The sequence below is a fragment of the Naegleria lovaniensis genome, assembly GCF_003324165.1.
Source record: "Naegleria lovaniensis strain ATCC 30569 chromosome Unknown tig005, whole genome shotgun sequence".
NCBI lineage: Eukaryota > Heterolobosea > Eutetramitea > Acrasida > Naegleriidae > Naegleria > Naegleria lovaniensis.
Window position 1 is genome coordinate 29,867 of NW_025407827.1, and position 21,932 is coordinate 51,798.

The 21,932-nt window shown below is 36.4% G+C and overlaps 9 protein-coding genes across 9 annotated transcripts; 3 read left to right on the forward strand and 6 right to left on the reverse strand.

Moving 5' to 3' along the window:
• Positions 1 to 60: 60 nt before the first annotated feature.
• C9374_012383 (uncharacterized protein) lies at positions 61 to 1,738 on the reverse strand (the record flags this gene model as incomplete). The annotated part of the gene is made up of 2 exons (XM_044688143.1): positions 61 to 330; positions 407 to 1,738. 2 exons carry the CDS (start codon positions 1,736 to 1,738, stop codon positions 61 to 63), a joined length of 1,602 nt encoding a protein of 533 aa, XP_044554025.1.
• Positions 1,739 to 1,903: 165 nt separating this feature from the next.
• On the reverse strand, positions 1,904 to 4,462 carry C9374_012384 (uncharacterized protein; the record flags this gene model as incomplete). The annotated part of the gene is made up of 1 exon (XM_044688144.1): positions 1,904 to 4,462. One exon carries the CDS (start codon positions 4,460 to 4,462, stop codon positions 1,904 to 1,906), a length of 2,559 nt encoding a protein of 852 aa, XP_044554026.1.
• Positions 4,463 to 5,170: 708 nt separating this feature from the next.
• On the forward strand, positions 5,171 to 6,583 carry C9374_012385 (uncharacterized protein; the record flags this gene model as incomplete). The annotated part of the gene is made up of 1 exon (XM_044688145.1): positions 5,171 to 6,583. One exon carries the CDS (start codon positions 5,171 to 5,173, stop codon positions 6,581 to 6,583), a length of 1,413 nt encoding a protein of 470 aa, XP_044554027.1.
• Positions 6,584 to 7,243: 660 nt separating this feature from the next.
• C9374_012386 (uncharacterized protein) lies at positions 7,244 to 10,087 on the forward strand (the record flags this gene model as incomplete). Its single annotated transcript, XM_044688146.1, has 5 exons — positions 7,244 to 7,669; positions 7,821 to 8,307; positions 8,362 to 9,217; positions 9,279 to 9,829; positions 9,900 to 10,087. The coding sequence occupies 5 exons, from the start codon at positions 7,244 to 7,246 to the stop codon at positions 10,085 to 10,087; spliced, it is 2,508 nt and encodes an 835-aa protein (XP_044554028.1).
• Positions 10,088 to 10,239: 152 nt separating this feature from the next.
• Positions 10,240 to 12,161, reverse strand: C9374_012387 (uncharacterized protein; the record flags this gene model as incomplete). The annotated part of the gene is made up of 2 exons (XM_044688147.1): positions 10,240 to 11,748; positions 11,874 to 12,161. 2 exons carry the CDS (start codon positions 12,159 to 12,161, stop codon positions 10,240 to 10,242), a joined length of 1,797 nt encoding a protein of 598 aa, XP_044554029.1.
• Positions 12,162 to 12,488: 327 nt separating this feature from the next.
• Positions 12,489 to 14,393, forward strand: C9374_012388 (uncharacterized protein; the record flags this gene model as incomplete). The annotated part of the gene is made up of 6 exons (XM_044688149.1): positions 12,489 to 12,583; positions 12,713 to 12,802; positions 12,946 to 13,027; positions 13,081 to 13,519; positions 13,660 to 14,049; positions 14,182 to 14,393. 6 exons carry the CDS (start codon positions 12,489 to 12,491, stop codon positions 14,391 to 14,393), a joined length of 1,308 nt encoding a protein of 435 aa, XP_044554030.1.
• Positions 14,394 to 14,596: 203 nt separating this feature from the next.
• Positions 14,597 to 16,510, reverse strand: C9374_012389 (uncharacterized protein; the record flags this gene model as incomplete). The annotated part of the gene is made up of 2 exons (XM_044688150.1): positions 14,597 to 15,231; positions 15,352 to 16,510. The coding sequence occupies 2 exons, from the start codon at positions 16,508 to 16,510 to the stop codon at positions 14,597 to 14,599; spliced, it is 1,794 nt and encodes a 597-aa protein (XP_044554031.1).
• A 170-nt stretch (positions 16,511 to 16,680) lies between these two features.
• C9374_012390 (uncharacterized protein) lies at positions 16,681 to 20,166 on the reverse strand (the record flags this gene model as incomplete). The annotated part of the gene is made up of 3 exons (XM_044688151.1): positions 16,681 to 19,506; positions 19,652 to 19,990; positions 20,089 to 20,166. The coding sequence occupies 3 exons, from the start codon at positions 20,164 to 20,166 to the stop codon at positions 16,681 to 16,683; spliced, it is 3,243 nt and encodes a 1,080-aa protein (XP_044554032.1).
• Positions 20,167 to 20,313: 147 nt separating this feature from the next.
• Positions 20,314 to 21,885, reverse strand: C9374_012391 (uncharacterized protein; the record flags this gene model as incomplete). Its single annotated transcript, XM_044688152.1, has 2 exons — positions 20,314 to 20,976; positions 21,064 to 21,885. 2 exons carry the CDS (start codon positions 21,883 to 21,885, stop codon positions 20,314 to 20,316), a joined length of 1,485 nt encoding a protein of 494 aa, XP_044554033.1.
• Between the last annotated feature and the right edge of the window lie 47 nt (positions 21,886 to 21,932).

Below are 21,932 nucleotides of genomic sequence, written 5' to 3' on the forward strand. Positions count from 1 at the left end.
AAATAATGGCTGTAATTCAATATTTTGCAAATGGGAAAGTTAATCACAAGATTGTCATCACTACTGAAAGCAACATTTACTAGTACTGGATTTTTTCTGATTAGATGGTAAACTTTCATCAGCTGCATAGCTCTCAATCGTTTTGATAATTTCCTTATAGACATTCTCGCTTGTGAAATTAGTAGCCTCATTCTTCTTCTTCTTGGCGTAATCAATGGCCTTCTCACCAACATGATCCGTCACATTCTTGTCAGCTCCATTTTTCAACAACAATCTGACAAGATTTAATTGCCCTCGGTAAGTGGCTTCATGGAGTGGAGTTTGGTTATACTACACGAAAATGTTGTAACACATTCCATAGCATGTAAACATGAATCAACTTGAGAATAATTCAACACCAACTTACATTATTGACAGCATTGATATCTGCCTTTCTTGATATCAAATACTCGACCACTTTTTGATTTCCAAACCAGCAGCCATAATGCAATGCCGTTTGGCCAAATCCATCCTTATCCTTTGCATTAATATTGACCTTTTTCGATTCTAACAGGGTACGCAAAAGGTCAATGTCACCCTCTTGGGCTGCTAAAAACAACTCTGTCGCAACAGAATTCGATGAAGAGCCACCACTTCCCACTGAGTTTGCAATATCATCCATTTTCATTTTCAATTCTATCCAATTAGTAGTGTTGCTTTTAGAAATGGGCGACACCAGCGGTGGTAAATGAGAATTGGGTAAATATGGAATGGTTGGTCCATGAAAATGTACATGATGTTGATGATGAGCATAATGATGCTTACTTCCACTGTTTGGTGTTGACAAAATTATATCATTCAAAAAACCTTCTTCATCGTCTTCATGAGGTACTTGAGGCAACTCTTGTAAATCTTGGCTCGACGATTTTGATTGTAAATTAGACTTGAAACTCGAAAGTTTATCAAACAAGTTCGATCTCGATGAAAGTAAAGGTGGAGGTGTTGTTTTTTCTGAACTTGACGATTTTAAGAGGTTTTTGGTTTTGTTGGTGCTCTTGTTGTTGGTCATATATTCATCCATCATGGTACTGGTGAGTGATTCTCCAATATCTTCTTCATTATTAATAAAAGAAGAATTCAAGATGAAGGAAGAGCTCATGAGAGGATTGTTCATTATGGACGAGTTCAGAATCGGAGAAGAAGCGGAATGAGAGTCTCTTCGGAGCATGGATGAAGAAGAAATGGGAGATGCAGCCGTAATGTTGTTGGATTCATCATGTTTTGGCCTTACATCTTGTTCAATAATACAATTCGTTTTGCAATTCGTTTTGTTGTTAGTTGTTGTTGATGATGATGACGTTTCTTTGGATCCTGAATGTTGATTTTCCTTTGAGTGTACTTGCGATGGTGTTTGAGGTTTGGAAAGAACTGGTCGGATCGTTTCCTCATCATCCGCCATGACCAATCGTGGAGGTGAGAAGTAATTGGGTACTTTCAATGGATCTTCCTTAATAGAATGAACAAAAGAAGGATGTTCATTCTCATCCCCTAGCTGTTGAAAAGAAACATGCCGTGGTTGATGCGAATGACCTAACGATGAGGTTGAATGAAGATCCAAAGAAATCTCGCTCAGATCGGAATGATCCTCTTCATCATCCTCTCTATACTCACGTATCGTGCTAACGGAATGAGTGGATGATGATTTTGATGAATGTGTTTGTTTCAAGATTGATTCCTTCAACTCTTCTTTCATAGGCATGGCATTCACTTTGAAATGGTTGTTGTTGTTGTGCGTTTTCACCTGTTGTTTGATCAACTCCAAATTAAGGGTGTAGCAATCGGTCAGTAGCCGTTTTGTTTTTCAATTTTTTTGATTTTTCATCTTGGTCGAACGACTCAGAATTTCATTTTAATATAATGCGAGTTAAGGTTTTCGAGTGGTGTGTTTGAGGATTTGCTTTTTGACTTTTTTAGGAGTCTTGTTTTGACGTTTTTCGCGATTTTGTTGCTTGACAAGTTGTTTCCATTCTTTTCGATCTTGTTTAAAGCTCGTGTCATTGGGATCCACATGTTGATCAAGATGTGGAGATGAAGAGGCAGATGCGTCACATGTATTTTTGTCGTTACTTTCATCATTGTCATTTTCGTCATCTTGTTCCTCTTCTTCTGGTAATGGCTTTCCAGTAATTTCATACATTTCTTGTGCGGTTAAACCATAAGGAATATTAGTGGAAGCAGTTAAATTATCGTTAATTCCAGTCACACTCTTGTAGAAGAATACGTCATCCGTGTCGACTGCTGATTGATGATCGAGTGGATCCTCAATTTCAATAAGTGCTCTAGGTATAAAAACTTGCTTGAAAATTTCAGCTTGGACTTGTTCTTGCTCATTGAGAACGGGTGGACGTTTTTCAATTTTGGAAAACATCTTGTCCAAATAGCCATCAATGATTTCTTCACTAATATTGACATCGGTAACAAAATCAAACAGCTCCTTAGTGGTCAAAATATCATTCAGTCCTAGTCCTTTTCGTTCGAAAAAGTTCTTAATGTTTTCACAGTCTTTACGCAAGAATTCGAGTGCATGAGGATGATCGTGCTCCACGCTCTGTGACACATCAATATAGTATGGAATACCTTTGTAGAGAAGAATGTTATACTCACTAAGGTCAGCATGAATAAGTTTGGCCTTATGATACATGGTTCGCATTGTTTTGATGATATCCAAATAGAGAGGTTTGAGTTTGGAATTTGGAATGTTTGCCTCTTTCAATCGAGGAGCACATCTTCCGCCCTTTCCAATAAATTCCATAATGAGTATGTGCTGTTTGAGAGCAATGACTTTGGGCACTCGAATACCAACTTCATCCATACGTCTTAAATTACGAAGTTCCTTCTCTGCCCATACAGAAACCATCTTTCTTGGATTGCTTTTACAATAGCCATGTTTAAATCTTCTATCACCAGTCACATAACGATCTCGATCACGAAACTCCAAAACACTTGTTTTGTAAATTTTGATTGCAAGATCAGTTCTCATCATGTCGTCATCATCATTGTTACTACATGTATGGGGTGATGCCTCTTCTCCCTGAGAGGTGGTTGATGTATTCATGGAGGCTCCAGGAATATTCTCAATCACATTTCCTTCATATGGTTGACCTGCAGTGGCATGATACACATTGGCCTCTTTTCCAGTGCTGCAACATCCATTAATGGAGTCAAGAGTACCATTATTTCTAAACTTGTAGAGCATCATTCGAGTCTTCTTGTCCATAACTCCTTCGACAGTAGCTCTATCTTCCATCTTGTTGCCTTCCTTAATCTTTTTTTCAATTTGTTTTCTTTCACTGGTGTAGATGGCACTTCTCACATGTGAAGGGATGACCACACGATTGATATTGTTTTCTAAATATTGCTTTTTAGGGAGACGACCACCAGAATTGTCCTTTTTCTTTTCAAACGAGTGGGAGCTACCGTCAAGACTCGAAGAATTCCCATTATTGGATTTTGAATGGGCACTCGAATTTCTTCGCTTAATATTTACAGGTATTGAGGTTCCTTCTTCTTCAAGACTCTTACTACATGCTGCTGCTGTTGATTGACGAGATGAAGAATCTTGTTCAGAACCAACACAATACGACTCGTCTTGTTCTCGGTCATTGTCACCAATATCATCCTCCATATGATCGAAAAAGTCCTCGTCATAACTATTTTCAGTGTCCAAGTCCTCGTCTTCTTCGTCATCTTCATCAAAATCACCATTCATCATGGCATACAATGAATCATCATCGCCACACAATTCATAATCATCAAACAACATGTTACAAGCTCCTCCCACAACTCCACTATAAGTACTATTTCTCCGAGTGGTTGATTGTGGTTGATTATTGGGATTCTTACGAATATAACTCTCATCTTCAACGACCATGACTTTCAATTGATTCGCTCGGGTACATCTCTGTTGTAAATCAAAGCCAGAATTTCCTCCTATTTGAATACCTCCTCCAGGATGAACCGATACACGCATGGGATGATAGTTATTATATTCCCGATTGGCGCAATGAGAAGCAAACGCATAATCTTCTTCTTCTTGTAAAGCGAGAGCTAAACGGAGATCTGCTTCTAACGTGGATTCACCGGAAACTTCATCAGCAAGATCTAAATGATTACTCGTCGTATGGTGATGATGAGGATGATCGAATTGTCCAACAAGTTGATGAGTCTTTTCAGCATTCCATTCCGTATGAAAAGTCATCATGTCTTTTGCAACCGATTGTTTTAGATGATTATTGACTGAATGATCATTATTCATTATTGATGGATCATGTTGTTCCGCACTAATACTATTTGGTCGTGTGCTTGTTTCATCATGTTCCAACCAGCCTTCGGAAATTAACAACTCAGTTTCTGCAATCATTTGATCTTGAAATTGAGCAAGAGAAAGTGTAATCTTTCCTCCGTGTGCCTTCTTCCTTCCCATGATGAGATTTAGAGCCTTTGAATATAAAGTTTACTAAATATAAAAAGCTAATTAATAGTAAAAAAACGTTCCACTCCGAAAGGCTGTGGTAGTTGTCCTATTTTTTCAATTCTGCACTTGAACCCAAGCTTCCTGGTGTTTAATCAAACAGTTTTAAGAGGGTTCTTCTCGAGATTGAATGCAGGATAATGGATCTTTTTTAAATAGATTCGACTTTTTTGAAATTGATTTTTAGTGCACCATTATTTTTTTTGTTTTTGTAAAGAGTTTCGACACTTTACAAAAACAAAGTCACACAAAATCTTGACGAAATTTATAAGTGACACACAAGGGCCTAGACGCAGTCAACACACCAACTTTGGCTCGAGTTAAACCATCGTGTGTCCTTTTTTTTGTAAGTTATCCCCTTCGCTTTAAATGATGAAATAATAAAAAATTCCTTAACGTGACTGATTGAATTTTGGAACTAAATTTCAAATGTGCCACACAATCGTTTTGTTTATCAGTTCCTCCATCAATTTGTTAGAAGAAATTTTGGTCATTCAAAAAGGTTATTGTGCAAGAAGCGGAAAATAATTATTTTCTGCGTTTTATAATCAGACAACAATTCTTTACGAAATAACTTTGCCATTTTGGCTCGAGTTAAACCTCCGTGTGTCATTTTAATGTTGTAAAGATCTCAATAATTGAACATTTTACAAACAAAAAATGGGACAAAACAATCAACAATTTTCATCATTAAATAACAATAACACCAATCATCAAAATTCGCACAATACCCATTCCAATCCATTTACAGAACGCATTTCTGAAATTAAGAATCGTTTGAATGATTTCAATGATGAATCCTTGGACAATATTCTAAAGGCTCAACAACATCCATATGATGGAACTCGGATCCGGGGATATGAAAATTCCAATAACAACCAGGATCATCATCATTTCCTTGTTCCAAATCATGACGATAAAGTATCAACTCAAAACTCTTCGGAACTCGTCGTTCATCATCTCATTTTCGATACGGATATTGCGTCGGATATTGATGATTCATTGGCTCTTCTTTCATTATTGCATTTACCTCGAGAATGTGTTCGTATTGTTGGAGTTACTACAGTGTATGGACATGTTGAAATTCGATCCGCAGTCTCTCGAAAAATCATTCAAGCTCATGAACAGGATTTGAATTTCAAGTTGGACATTCCAGTCGTAACAGGTTCTAATTATCCAATGAATGAACCTGTTGTGTTACCTTGTTGGCATTCTGAAACCGAAGGAATTGGTTTATTCTCAGATGATGAAATTCAAGAATTGAAAAATCAACGCAATTGTTTTCTCGATCGTCATGAATTGGAAAAAGTCTATTCGAAACAAGCAGCTGAATTTATTGTGGAAAAGGCACAAGAATTGAATGGAAATTTAACCATTGTGTCATTGGGAGGATTGACCAATGTAGCAATGGCTCTGAAACTGAATCCTCATTTACCCGAGCTTGTGAACAAGTTGGTCTATATGGGAGGTGGTGTTGTTCCTGTGGATCATGATCTTCCTCAAATCTTTGAAAGAGGAAAAGAATATCATTGTCATTCATGTCACAATATAAGACAAGACCAATATGCAGCAGCAATGGTTTTCTCAGCTGGATTTAACTTCTTCTGTGTGGGTCACACCGTAACTCATAGTATTTGGTTTGAGGGTCCAATCGTCGATGAAATGAGAAGTCTTTCGTTTCATAGAGGATCAAATCCCTACGCCAACGATCAAATCATTGAGGAATATCAACCTAATTATTTACGAGCGAGTCACGTGGTTGGCACGTTATTGGATGTTTGGCTTAAACATCGAACATGTGTTTTTCACACACCCATAAAGGGAACTTGTCCTCATGATGCTCTGACAACGTACGAAGCCATCTTTACAGAACGATTTTTAAATTATGTGAGAGGACATTTTGTGGTCAATGAACAAGATGGTCGAACTTGTTTCTTGTATGATCCCAATGGAAATGCTCATATTGCTATTTCATGGAAGGATGGAATGGTGGATCACATGATGGATTTATTACAGGAAACCATGTTCAAGTCATTGAATTCGATGGATGATTTAAAGAAATTTGGACTGTAATTTGGTCAATGGCCATGCTTGTTTCAATATCCATGTGTGTGACGACGATTGAATCTCCCCATTTTGAATGAATTCAAATTAATAGGGAATTATGGAATCTCATTTCAATCAAATACTGTGAATCGATCAATGTTATTGTGAAGGACATACCAAACGATTCTTTGAGTCATTCTATCTACAAACATCATTCATGGAGATATGATTGTAAATGTTCGGGTAATAGGTTCAATTTTTGAATGACTCAGTATGACTGTCATTGATGTCACTTGAAAGATGTTTTTTCCGATTGTAATTCATGTTGTGCTACTGCACTCTCCAAAATTGGTACCAAACGCCGACCTCTATCATACCATAACTGTCTCGAGAGGGATTCACTCTCTGAGAGATTTCGCCAAATTCTGTATTGAGAGATGCAAGGTTAGTGTTGAGCAATGAAGAGAGATTTCAACAATGATGCCATCATTCTGTCTATTCTGTCACTAGAGTGATGTATGGCTGGACAACCTCAAAAAAAAAACAATCCATTCTAGTAATTGAGACTACCTTTTTCTCTACTAGAACTTTGCACACTGTTGTAAAACAGATTCATATTCTCAGAGAGATTTTGATTACTAACAGTATCTACAGTTGTATTATTATTGATTACTGACAGTAGATCACATGACAGCACGCACGAAAATACATCCTCAAGAGACCACCACTCAGAAAGATCAAGACGCATACGAAAACTCTCCTTACAACACTCTCACTTCAAGCCATTCCTTATCTTCTTCGAATGTGTCCACAAATTCCAACCTTTCATTCTTTCGTTCCATCAAATGTTGTCTCATTCTCCTCATTTCAAGTCTCATCTTGTTAAGTGTTGTGGTTTTATCTGCGACTTGGTTGAGTTCCTTTGCTCCAACTGTTTTTCGATTGAGTAGTTCAGAACGAGATGGTGAATTTAAGAGTATTATTCATTATGCAGAGCAGACGTTGAGAGAAGTGGCAATTGCGAATGAAGCAGTGAAACAACAATTGGTTGGGGATCGCTTTTCCATGTATGATTATGAAAATTCTGAAAGAAAGATGTATAGTGCTTATAAGGTTAGTTGTTCTTCTCAGTGTGAAACATTTTTGAAATATTTTAAATATTATTGAAATAACTATGATCAACTATTATTACAACTATTCTAATCAAATGATATCATGACATGGGTAATATAACCACCTATATCTTGAAATACATTTTCCATAGAGTGGTTTGAGATATCAAGATGGAATTACCATTTCTGGTTATGTTGGCGATCCTCTCAATTATTGTTTTGGAGTTATTTTATGGACAGATACCATGCCTGCCACTTTTAACATTACACCAGACATTCAAACCGTTTACTATTGTCACAATTCTTCCTACTATGATTATTGTCATCGAAGTTCCACACCCGATGAAACAATGGCCACTTATGACTTGTCTGTGATTATTGACACGTGTGAAAAACATCCGAACGAACAGGCATATACCTTGAGTTATGGATCGATTGCAATGCCACAATATGTGTTTATTACCATTTTGAATTGTGTTGTGGATCGAAATCAATTGTTACCCTCTCATAATTTTTCGTATTATTATGCTGTGGATTTAACAGTAGATACTATTAGTAGCTTTTTGAAGAGTCGTACGAAATCTATTCCAAATTCGAAAGGTTTTATTGTTGAGACTGAAACAGAATTCTTGATTGCTGGTAAGTACATTTTTTTTGTAAAAATTTTACTTAATAAGGGAAATGTTGGAATAGTTGACAGCGAGGTGGTCATTACCGAATATGCCGCTGATGGAAGTCTCAATAGAAAGACCACTGAAACCGTGGACGATGCAGGCATTCAATCGATTGGAAAAATCATTCTCTCTTCGTATCAAAACAATTGGAAACAAATTCCATGCAATTCCATGATTGTTCTCACTTCCTCTTCCATGTACATTATGGTTGAGAGAATGTGTACCAAAAACTACATTGATTGGATCGTTGTCTTGGCCATGCCTCAATGGAATTACATTGGATCGACCATTATTGCGATCATTGCTTCCATTTTTGGAAGTATTTTAATTGTCACTTTTGGAATTATTTTGGGAGTGTTTGTTTCATTGAAAATTGTGAAACCCTTCGAACATTTAATTCAATTATTCGAGAGTGTGGCTCAAATGGATCTCGATAAAATTCAACTCAACGAACGAGGTGCCTTCTCTGAAGTGAAACAATTACAACAACATTTCATGAATATGGTACAACGTATGAAATTATATCGAAGTTTCATTCCAGCTCACTTGTTGTCAGAAATTGAAAATTCTCAAAATGGAATCAACAATGAGGACGATCAAGGAAACTTTCAAAAAAGTGAAAAAGATTCTGAAAAAGGACATTCTTCGAAAAGAAGATTTTCTGAAAGTGAAAAAAGTGATGGAGCATCGAGTTCGTCACGATCGATGGAATCTTCATCGTATCATCGAGTCGCATCGAAAAAGAATACTTCGAATGTGAACAAGTTTTCCTTATATATGGAACATCGAAGAGTGACCTTGTTAGAAATTCACTTGGATGGATTGAATGAGTGGATTCATATCATTAGTCCCAATGAGACGGTCATGTTATTAAGGTAAGTGGAAATTTTTTGTTCCATTTATAGTTAACATTCATTTGGATTTTTATAAAATTAGTGACGTTTTCGATCAAGTCAATAGTATTTCAAGAGCATCAGGAGGTCACATTTCCTCCATTGAAAATGATTCCATCATTATTGCCTTCAACGCTTCTTCTAATCAATCCAATCACGAAGAAAAAGCTTCACAAGTCGCTCGACAACTTCACGACAAACTTCTCTCTGTCAAGTATATGAAATGGAAGAACCATGAACTTGTCAAAAAGAAACCTCAACTCTACGACAATATGACTTTCCGATTTGCAATACTTTGTCAAGAATGTTTTTGTGGAAATATTGGTTCGAATGATTTTAAGAATTTCACAATTATGAGTAGTTCGAAGAGTAATTTGGCATCCTTGATGGAAGTGTCGAAACGATTGGAAATTCCGATTGTGTGTTGTGAAAAAGTGAATGCTGCATGTTCCAAATCATTCCAAACGAGATTTGTGGACACGAAGAATTGTGTAGATGATACCTACATCATGTCGGTGACATTGAATCATGAAGTACCTCCACAACACACAACCAAGGTTTATGAATTGGGAGGGTCATTGACTGTTTCACAAGGTACGTTTATCATTTTTCGATATCAGTTTTGTCTTAACATATGCTCTCTTGACCTGTGTGTCACTAACAGACGAGTGGATGTATGAATTGGCAGATCAACAAAAGAAGAACAAATGGAATTCCTATAATCAAGCATGTCAATTATACTTTGAAAAGGAGTATCCACGCGCTTTGGAGCTGTTCCAAGAATTTTATCAAAGTAACACCAATGACAAGCCTGCAGAACACATGATTCGTTTGTGCGAGCAGTTGCATTAGCCCTCAAAAATTTAATAACCCTGATCTTTGTAATTATAAATAAATAATTTTCAAATGATACTGTAGTTTGACCATTAGTCTGGCTCAAAAAAAATACACTCCAATTCGTACGAATTTTAACGCTCAAATAAACTCCGATTCATCCTATGTAATTAATGATAATTTGGAAATTCTGGCTTATCATATCCATGAGGTCTTGGCGGACACAAAAATTCATTCACCGTGTCTTGTATGGACACAACAGGCTTCAAATACTTGACTGGAATTTTGAAAGGTGTTTCTTCAAATTTGCCAAAATTTCCCAACATGATTTTTGGTATTTTCTTTAAAAGACCACCCAGAGTTTTGGTTGTCATTGCTAACATGTTATCATGGCATCGATAAGAAACACCAAAAGATTGAATCAATTCCTTCACAACCTCGTCTGGATACATTCCCAACTCTTGCAGCCAATCATTATATTTCGTCAATGAAGTGGTCATGTAATAAGATCCACCATATTTACAACGACGATACAATCCATCCAATGCCGCACATGCTCCCATCACTCCACAACAATAATCCGAAATTGGCAATAAGGGAATGACTGGTTCCTCTAAACCAAGAGCTCTTCCTTGGGCCCAGGCCACTCCAGAAAAACAATCTGCAATTTGTTGCCATCCAGAACGATGTGACAGAGGACCTCCTGATCCATAACAATCCTCAGAAACATACACAATTCCATAACCACGAGATTGTACTAATTGGCTAACTCGATCAAAACCAAATCCTAATTTTTCCAATGCACCAGGTCGATATCCTTGTATCAGCACATCAGCTTCCATAATGAGAGATTCTACTTGTTTCTTTCCTTCCTCGGTTTTTAAATCGACAAAACATGAATGTTGTCCCACATTGTCCAACTGAAAGACACTGCCGTCTGGATTTTGAGGACCAATCACTTTGAGAACGTGAGCACCATATTCTGCCAAATTTCTACCAATAGCTGGAGCTGCAATGGCTCTTCCAAAGACCAATACTTTGACTCCTTCCAAAATTCTGTTCACAGTACTTTCATTATTGGGTGAAGATAATTCTGACTTGGTGTCAACATTTTGTGCAGCTACAACTAGACGACTCAAAGGTCTTGGCTTTTCAACCTGATCAAATACCACCTTCTCGACCTCCCACAATGGTTTTTCATGAATAATTTTTCCATGCTCACTCGCCAGAAATTCCTCACGAGTCCAACATCGAGTTCCAGCTTGTTTATAGGTTTCATTCGCTGTCCATTCAATTTCATCAGAATTCCAATCGTTCCTAATGACCTGTGCAATTCTTTCATAGGCTTCTTGTTCTGTGAGAGTGGAAGAAGAAGCTGCAGCATTGTTCTGCTCTTCTCCAAGAAAAGGAGGAAGTTTCAACATTTCAAACGTTGGAGTTGCATTCAACGAGCCATGCAAATGATAGTAATGACCATCCCGACATTGGTAAATATTGGTCGAGGCAAACCGCCAGACATTGCCAGGAGGAAACGTCGAATGATAATCCGTATTGGGGAGAGCCTTCATGATTGTAACGGGATCTTCTGCATAGGCCCATACCACTGTATTGAGATAGAGTAAGGCTCTATCTAAATTTACTGTAATGGGTTTATGAGTGGATTGTTGTTCTTCATGAGTCTTTTCAGAATAATAATTAATATGATGATTGCTGCTATTTTCAACGTTGGAAAAAGGTTCATCAAAAAACGTTCCGTTCCAATGAGATGAGCCAAAGCACCTTCCATCGCTTTCAAAACACTCACTGCTTCATGCTGTTTAAAAGGGCATGGTAAAATCGGTTGGTCATGTCCAATCGGTGATTGGAATTGAACCCAATGTTTCAGAGTTTGAAAAAAGGCTTCGGGAAGACCTGATGGTAATTGATTTTTTAATTTTTCTTGTTGTTTGTCCAAAAACGAAGAATTCTTTTCATTCCATGGATGATCCTCTTGATGAGGATACGCTTGGATGAGATTGGAGAGAATTTGTTGAATGTTTTGAATGAGAGAGGTCTTTTGGAGAGTGAATTCTGATTCTAATTCTTGAAGCATGCTGTCGTTTGTGTGTGAATTGTTTTTTAGTGTGTGTGAAAAACTTTTCAGAGAACGACGACATGTGATGATTGTGCGAAAGGTATTTGCCAATTGATTTTTGGAAATTGACATTGGTTTTGGAATTTGAGAGCAATAAAAGAAATGTGTTTCTTTGGTGTGTCCAAATAGGCCATGTGAATTTTACAACAAGCCAGGCCTTGTTATTTGCAAGTATTACTATAAGGTAGAGTCAACAATGTTTTGAAATCAACAATATTCTGATAATCCATTTGATGTTTAAACTTTTACAATAATTTATTAATACTCCAAAACAAGGTTCAAAAAATGTCTCAACAACAACAACAACAGAATTCTGATCCATCTCTTGAAGAGGTTGTTGATCAACAACACATTAAAAGACAAAATATTTGGGTCTGTGGGTACGTAGTGTTATTTGTTGATGAACCATGAAATGTTTGAATCATGAAACACACACGTATCTCCGAATGCAATGAAATCATTGTTGATCATGATGATTATTTTTATCATATTCTTTGATGAATATATAGATACAATGATTTACGGCAATTGGGAATTGTGTCCAAATCATTGAATTTAGCTCAACCATTGACTCATGTATTTCCGAATCGAATTGTCAAGTATGTTTTTTTCATGATCAAATGATGGTCCGAAAATGATCTTTCTCCATTCGTGTGATCGTTTCATTACTAAATCCAATGAATATCTTGAATCATCATTTCAATCTACGATCATCCATGTAAACAACAATTTCTGAATACAGAGTCAAGTGTGGTCCATATTTCTCCATCTTTATTGATGAACTCGGAAATTGTTTTGGAACTGGAACCAATTCTTCCAATCAGGTAAATATATATTTCAATTCATTTCAATTCTTATAACTCGCATTAATCACTAGTTAGGAATTGCAAATTCTGGAAAAACAGAATTGTTTCCAATCGATACAAAGGGCGAGTACATTGTGGACTGTGAATGTGGATATGGATTTTCAATTTTCATAAACAAGAAGGGTCACTTGTTTGGTGCAGGTTCCAATAATATGGGTCAAATTTTAGTGGAATCAGTTCCTGGAACATGTACCAGCATGACACCAGTGACAGAGGTCAATGATTACAGCACCGAGTTGTTATTACCTTTTCGCAAGGTGTTGTGCGGATCTCAATTTTCATGCTATTTCACCAAAGATCGAAGAATACTTGTGAATGGTTTTTCTGTGGTCCAACCTCATTTGAAACCTTATATTGGAAAATTGAAAGAATTGGATACAATGTCATGTGTTGGAGCCAATGATATTCATAATGTGTATTCTGGAAATAATAGAATTACCTTGCTGACATGTAAGTAGTGGTGTGGTTATTACTGACAACGTAAACATTTGGTTATTCATGTACTCTCAAATTTTATTGTGTCACATGCCAAAAACACAAAAAAATGATATTCTATTATTCCTAACAACAACAACGATTCATAATTCCAGCCACTGGAAAAGTACATGAAATTACTAGTGCAGCAACATCGGAAATCTACATACCGAAAATGTCTGATGATGAACAAGTAGCAGACATCTACGACAGAGACAGTATCACCATTTACAAGACCAATCAAAATCGGCTATTCATTCGAGGAGCTCACGAAGGTGACAATAGCAATGCCATTGAATTATTACAATTGTCATTTCCTTGGAGTCAAGTGAAAAACATCTTTATTGGTGGATATCATGCCTTTTTCATCAGATCAGTCTCCTCTTTTAAGATTGAAATATATGGAGTTGGAAGCAATTCTTTTGGTCAATTGAGTTTGGGACACAATTCAAGAGTGGCAAAACCAGCACAAATCACTCATCAACCTTTTATCACTTGTTTGAAAAGTATGTGTTAAGAGTTTATAGTTATTATTGTTATTATTGATCTGTTCATTTATTCAAACATTTGGAACATGTGTGGAATGTCATAACAATTTTTAATGTATTGACTGGAATTCAAATGAATGCTATTATTAGGCGATTTAATCATTGCTGCTGGAGCGTCACATTCAATATTTTACCATATCAACGACCATGAAAAGTATGTTCGGTTATTCTTCAACAAACTTGGGTCGTTGTTGAAATTGACTTTAGAGCTACCAGATACAATAGAAGAACCACAAAACTACCACTCTTCAAAAACATTATTGACCGACATTTCTATTACGAGTTTCACAGTCATCCATTGATTTCTCATGGGTTTACAACATTAAGATGTCAAGTCAAGTAAATTGTACAATTTTGAAAAAACCATTCAACATTGGACGAAAATGATGTGGACAAAACATGTGTCGTTTATTGTGGTATCATAATTAAAGTCTTCTTTTGTAGTAACTGATACGTTGAACAAAACCACACACTACAGTACCACAATAAATTGACGCATCCGATTTTATTGCTTGACATTCTTTCCCAATGAAAATCCTTGAGTATTCGTATTTGTAGATACTGAAATACTTTTACGAAGTGCATTTTCTAATCGAGTCTTTTCCTCCACATTCTTTGGTAACAATTTAATTTCCTTACTCGAATGATTTTCATACATGAATTTCACAGTCACTTCCAATGCATTTCCAGAGTCTCTGATTGTGTTGGAGGATGAAATAATTTGAACTTCCTTCACGACAAGCTTATTCTTTTGTTTTGCTCCTTTTCGAGTATGAAGTAATTCCAATTTAGCTCCTAAAAAACTATCAAAGTTTTTGTGGAACACCAAAATGTCACTAAATACATAAACTTCACAATTATGGACACGAGAAGGTGATGATTTGCTTCGACATTGAATGGTATTGTTATTTTCTTCAGCCCAATAATCAAATAAATATCTTGATGGTTTGATAAATCCTTTGAGTTTCAATTTGTGAACCATGTGTGAAGTCACTTGAATGTTTTCAACTTTCATTTCAGCTTCATTGACATATAAAGCAATAGATTTGATGAGTTCGAGAGCTTCTTTGAGTTTTGGTTTGGTAAGATCATCCTCTGGAGTGTTCTTTAAAAGATCTTCAAGAAGTAATCGATAACGAGCTATTCATAAATTTTGGATCATCCATCGATCACCAATAAGAAAGTGAAATGCAAATTGGTTATAATAGATGATCATGAACGGTTAACAACAACAATTGACAACACTTCTCAAAAACTTACGAATTCTCTGAACAGGTGTCACTAAAAAACTCTCCAACTGTGTAATTCTCTCTCCTTGTTCCTTCAACAATAATTTCATTCCATCCAAAAACTTGCTCAATTGCTTATTCTTCTTCTTTTCTTCCGATAGAGCAGCCGATGCCTTTTTATAACCAGAAATATAATTTGCATATAATTTAAATGTATGTGCATAGGTATTCAATAATTCTCCCAAACTTGAATAATAATTAGAATTCATTCCAGAATTACTAGTGGCTTTCATGTTCGAGGATTTTGTTTGTTGTTCTCGTTCTCGTTCTCTTTCCAAATTCTTTTCCTTTTCATAAATTTTTCGTAATTCTTCTAAAAATTTCGAATTCACATTACACACAATGTCGACATCTTGAAAAATAATTTTCAACACTTTGGGATCGACAATTTTCTTTTGTTCGATTTGTCTCTTGTAAATAAAATCCAAAATGAGAAGACCTTTCACATAATATTCTTCCGTGCTGAGAATTTCTGCTAAAATATTTTTTCGTTTTTCATTCATTTTCTCTTTTTTAGATTCTTCGGAGAGAGGAGTTTGTTTGGTCGTGGCGGAGGAAGAGGAGGACTTGTCTTCTTCATCGGATTCCATTTCTTCGTCTTCGATGGAAGGTGACAAACAAATGACAGCTGTCGATTCGTCATCTTCGTCATCATGTTCATCGCCATGTTTTATTTCTGTCAAGGTTTGTTCTTCTTCTGCCAATTGATATACCTTGTCGAATTTGCTACTACTCGTCTCGGAAATGATCTTACTCGACAAGTGTTGACCCGATTGTGCCAAATTCAACATTTTATCCATTTTCGAAACTTGTTCGGAAATGTTTTTTAAAAACATGGAAGAAACATTTTTGAAAACTTGACGAAATTCTTCTTTGGAAGGCATGACGAGGGAGAGATCGAGAGAATCTCTTCGATTCTTGGAATCGACGGGTGTTGTTTCGGAAGTTGTTGTATTTTCAAAAGTGCCAGATGTCAATGTGGATTTTTCCTTTTTGATCAATGGAGTCGATGGTGAAGTGGTGGTCGTGTTGGTGGTGGTGGTTGATGAGGATTTGCTGTGTGCGACAGCAAGTTTGAAGAAGAAACCTCCGAGAAGGACCAACAGCACTGAAAGAAGGAAGATGAACATTTTTTTTTGATTGTTTTTTTCTAATGACAGACAGTTGAATGATGTCTGTTCAACAATTTAAAGACAGAGATAAACATACCTCGAATACAACGAATCTACGAATTGGTAAAAAGCACGAAGAATTCAAGTGCCAGATTGAAGTCGATATTCTTGAATTAAAAATTTAATTATTACGCAAAAGATAATTGTCGAAGCATGTTCATTGCAACAAATAACGACACTAAATAAATAATCCAAAAAGTTTCAATTCTTGCCAAGAGAGCAACACCATAGGCAACTCCAATTAACACTATTGTCAAAATCCAATGAACCCAAGTGTTACGTTGGATAGGATCGTTCTTTTTGACACTTGACGTTCGAGAAAGTAATGCAAAATTGCCAGTCAAGTTCGATTCAGAAGTGGTCTTGTTGTTCTTCTTTGTTTGCTGATACGTGTGGTTATTCGTGGTACTTGTTGATCTATTTCTAATTATGGTAATTAACACTTGTACTATTTCATCCAAATAGAACGGAATGAGATAATAGGGTGAACAAATAGCTGTCAATGATGGATGAGGAGCCACTGAAAACAATGTCTGCACAGAAAATTGAGAATTTGCATTCACAAGAGCATATTGATACCAATACATCCATTCCTTAATATAGGAAAAGGCACTTGGTCCCATTAAAATCAATGAACACAATACTTTAAGAAGTGAGGTTAAAAGAGAGTAGGTAGGACTTCTAATGGAAGCTGAATTTCCAATGAACAAGCTCAAGAACGTGAAAACAATCAATGGAATAGATGGATCTAATTTAAAACTCACACCCAATAAGGCAAGAGGAATGGCACTCCATAAAATCTTTCTAAATGGAATGACGTGTTGACCAATGAAACCTAACAAGAACATGATCGCTCGAACAAAATTCAATGAAAAGAGTACTGCAATCAAAGAGTATATAAAAGCAGCTGCCAAATGTAAAATGCTAAAATCTGTGACATAGAGGACATTGATAGGAGTGAAAATAAATTGTAAATAAATTAATAACGGAGCTTGAATCCATGTTAAAATAAAGGAATAGATCAGAGAATGTGTCACACCATAGCATGCAATGATCATTAATAGAATGGCAAAAATATCAGCAATAATGGTGTGATAATGTTGTTGAACCATCGTGTGAATAAACGTTTCTTCATAATCCAATTCAATTTTGAAATTAAACGAAGATCCATTCTTGGTATTTAAAAAGTAGAGAGCAATTCCATATAAATTTTCATCATCGGCATTGTTAATGTCTGTCAAGTTCAAAAATTGAAGATTGATCACATTCTCTCCACAAAATCTCATTGGTAAATAGTGAGATTCATATTCAAACATATTTCCATAATGATATTGGAGAACCGGATACAAGGTTCGATTCGAGCACTCGTTATTGAAATATCTCAATTTGTAGGCATATAAATTGGAGAGGTTTGGAATGACAATATAGGACTTGTTCGAATGAATCGTTTCACCACTCTTCCAAAAATCAAAATTTGAATAGTCCACAGTGTGAACATGAGGTGAATTATCTACATTGATTTCTTCATATTGATGATCTGGAATGAAACCAACGCCTTCTTGGTGGACATAATTTTCTTTCACTAAATTTTTAACTGTTCCTTTCAAAGTTCCAGGATGTGACGCAACTACAATGTATCTTTCAGGATATTTGCTCTCTTTTCCAGCAGACATATCATCGACAGAATATAAATTTTTAACTCTGACAAAGATCATCTTTTTGGAAAATGAAGTGTCCATTTCTGGAATCTTGATCATGACTTTCACCACATGCTCATTGGTGTTGAAAGTTTCCAAATGATCCTCATCAACGTCCAAGTATGGTAATAGTGTAATTTGTTGTCGATTCAATTTTCCGATTTGTTTGGCCATGAGAGCTGGACCTTGAGCTTCACCTCCAATGCTCAGATCTTCGCTCACAAACACATCCACTTCCGTTCGATAAAAATTAGTGAACAGGTATAATTGATTGACTGTATGTTGTAAATGTTTCACATCAAATTTGAAAAATTTGGTTTCTCCTTTTTTGGTGAATGAAACATGTTGCACCGTATTCAAAGTCAACTCGACATGCACATCTTCATTCAATTTGGCCATGTTTACCTTTTCACGTTTTGCTGCAATTTCTTCTAACAAGAATGATTTTTCAAAGGAGTTGGCTTTCAATGAAAAGTATTGAGACAAGATATTTGCCTTATCTTGTTGAGAGAGATCTAAAAGTCCAGCTTGAGAATTAGCTCCAGAATTGACGAGAGACAATAAAATAGTGGCCAGTTGTTGTTGTAATTGTTTGCACCATTTCATGGCTGATTTGTCAATATTCGAGAAAATGTGAGGAATAAATGAAGCTCCTATCACATTGACAACATCACCGCTACGGGTTGTGTTGTAAAGTTGCTGATCTTGCTCAGTATACATTTCGTTTGGTTTGGTTTCCTTCTCTGTATTTGGTTGTGATGAATTGTTCAATTCGGCAGTTTGTGACAACATTTGTTTTTTAAATTTTTGTAAGAGTGTCTTGAATTCCAATTTAGGATTGTTCTTAGCAGCACCCAAATCCCAATTCACTCTTCCCTCACCAATTTTCAAAATAAAAGCAGTATCCAATAAATCCTGTGAAATATTCTCAAATGTGTGTTCACTACTGTGTGACACAATTAAAATCTTTTTGTGTCTGTTTTTATAAATGGCTTTCAAAATAAATTCCACAACATTCTTAATGTATTCGGCTTGTCTTGCATGGAGAGACGAGTGAAAATTACTCCATTCTCCATCATTGAAATCAATGGTGAAGACATCAAAGCCGAGAAGAAGATTTCCTTCTTCTTTGTCATTGTTTTGATTTGTGGTTTGATTACTTCCAAACCAGAGAGGATCTGCTAATTCATTGACCATTTGTTGAATGTATCCAGCCTCAGCATAGGTCTCCTTTCTATACTTGGCATGACCATTCATCTGAATCCAATAAAATGATTTGTTCCAAATGAAAGACGAGATCCATAAATCATCACACCAATCATTTTAAAAATAAATAATTAAGAAATAAAATATACACAAATAATGAATACACAACTTCGTGTGAAAATCAATTTCAACGTACTTCATACAGCGTAGCTCCCAATGATCGAACATCGGAAAATGAACCATGTTGAGCTTGCGGAATAAACAACAATGGAAATCCATTCAGTTTGGTCTTGGTCTCTGCAGGTTTAATCATTAAGGTCTCGGCATTCAATTGTTTCAATTGTTCCAAATCCATGCCTTCATGATTCTCCCGATAGAGAAATAACTTGTATGGAAAGTGTCGAGACATGATGTTCGGAGTGGGAATGTGAATGTAGGAGGGCATCATAAAAGTCATGATGGCAGCTGCATTGCGTTGAGAAGGTAATAAAATTCTTTGAGTGAAGTCTTCATGATCGGAATGTACGAGAGAAGACTATCATTTGTGTGATCGTTCGGAGTTTAACATAAATATATTACATGTGAATTTGAATGTAAATAAATTGATCAATTGTACAAATGATGATGACTTACTGCTGTGAAAAGCACTAGTAAAAGAAGAACCAAAAGTGAAAATGGTCTGAATCGAGGCGTCGGTTGGAGTGTTTGCATTTTTTTATGATTGATCTGTGCGATTTGTGGATTGGACCTGTCAAGAATCATTACATGGATTTGGATACATGTCAAAACTATTGATTCCGATTCGGAACAATGCTTTGCTTCCTCGTTGGTCAAATGATATGGATACAAAAAACACTTTCATCTACTTCTTCGAGGAGGCAATGTTTTAAATTGTTCCACAAAAACAGAGTCTCCAGCAGCAATGCCCAATTTGGATGCTTCATTCGAGAAGGAATAAGTATTCACATGAAGCACAATGTAATTATCGACTGGCGAGACAAATGCCACCCATTCCAAGTCTGTGGCTTGCTTAATGAAGGGAAAGGAACCAAACGAGGCGCTCACAGTTTTCATTCCATATTGTTTGGTCAGAACGTGAAACGTGAAATATTTTCCTTCAACAATTCCTAACTTTTCAAAATCTTGACTTGTGAAATTAATTGAAAATGAGCCATAAATAAATAATTGTTTGACTTTTCCCCAAGCTCCTTGTGCATGCGACTGGGAAGAGCAAAATTCAACTTGTGACGGAGGGATTTGTGCTGGCTGCGTACATGATTCATTTGTTTTCATGGTAACGTTACTTTGGTACTTGATCCATTGAATTAAGCTTGAGATCGCAGAGAATCTCTCCAATTCTGAAACTAAATTATGACCCTCTCGATAGACAGTCCATAACGCAGGGACAATAATCTCGTCATTGGGAAGACCCTTATGAGTTTTTGCTTCACTTTCTGACAACTGTTTTACCTTTTCAATATAATTTGAAGGCTCTCCCAATTCGCTCACATTGGTCAAGTACTGCACATGTTATTGAAATAATCGCCAAATTCCAACCATAAGCTAGTCAGTCACTCATCAACCAACTGTTGCCGATAACAAACTTACCAAAATTGGGAACTTAGGTCGATACGTAAACATGAGATGAGGTAATTCCTCATTCCTCTGATCCACTCTCAAAGCAGCTCCAATACACACAGCTCCATCATACCACTCTCCATACTTTTCACTCAAGAACGTTACAATGGCTCCACCCATAGATCTTCCTTCCAAGATACAACACTCCACATGTCCACATTTTCGTTCAATATATTCTCTCAAATTATTCACATCTTGAATGGCATCTCGTAACACAATACCCTCTCTCCGATATGAAGTCATTGCAATGATCCATCCCTCACGTAACAACTCTCGGAAGGCATGAGGCATATTCTCTTCGGTGAGATCAGCCTGTAAAGGAATACCTTTCGCCCGATGTCCATGACAATGAATCAAAACACCACCGTTCCAGCCTTCTAGATCAGGAATGGCGAGAGCAATCTTGGCTCCTTCAATTTCATCATAAAACATGGAAAAGAATGAAAAGGGAGAATTTTCGGATTGAACGGTGGTTGGAATCTTTTCATCATCATGTTGATGATGATTATTCTCTATTGATGATGATGATGAGATTTGAACAAACTCTTCCTGTAATAACAATTCATCGGAATGAAGAAGAGGTTGATGAAAGGAGAAGAGCAAAGGTCGTTTTCTCTTCCGTAACCATTGAAAGCTATCATATTGTTTACAACCCATGGGAAGCCAAGGAAATGAAAAATCACGAAGCTCATGAGCAGGAACAGGTCGGAGTCGACTCAATGGTTGTGGCTGATTGAGTTGAGAGAGTAATTGAGAAGGAAGGGAAGTAGTGGCAAGATCTTGTACTGACATTTTTATTTGAAATTGTTTTTAGAAAACGAGTTCACAGTTCATCTGTT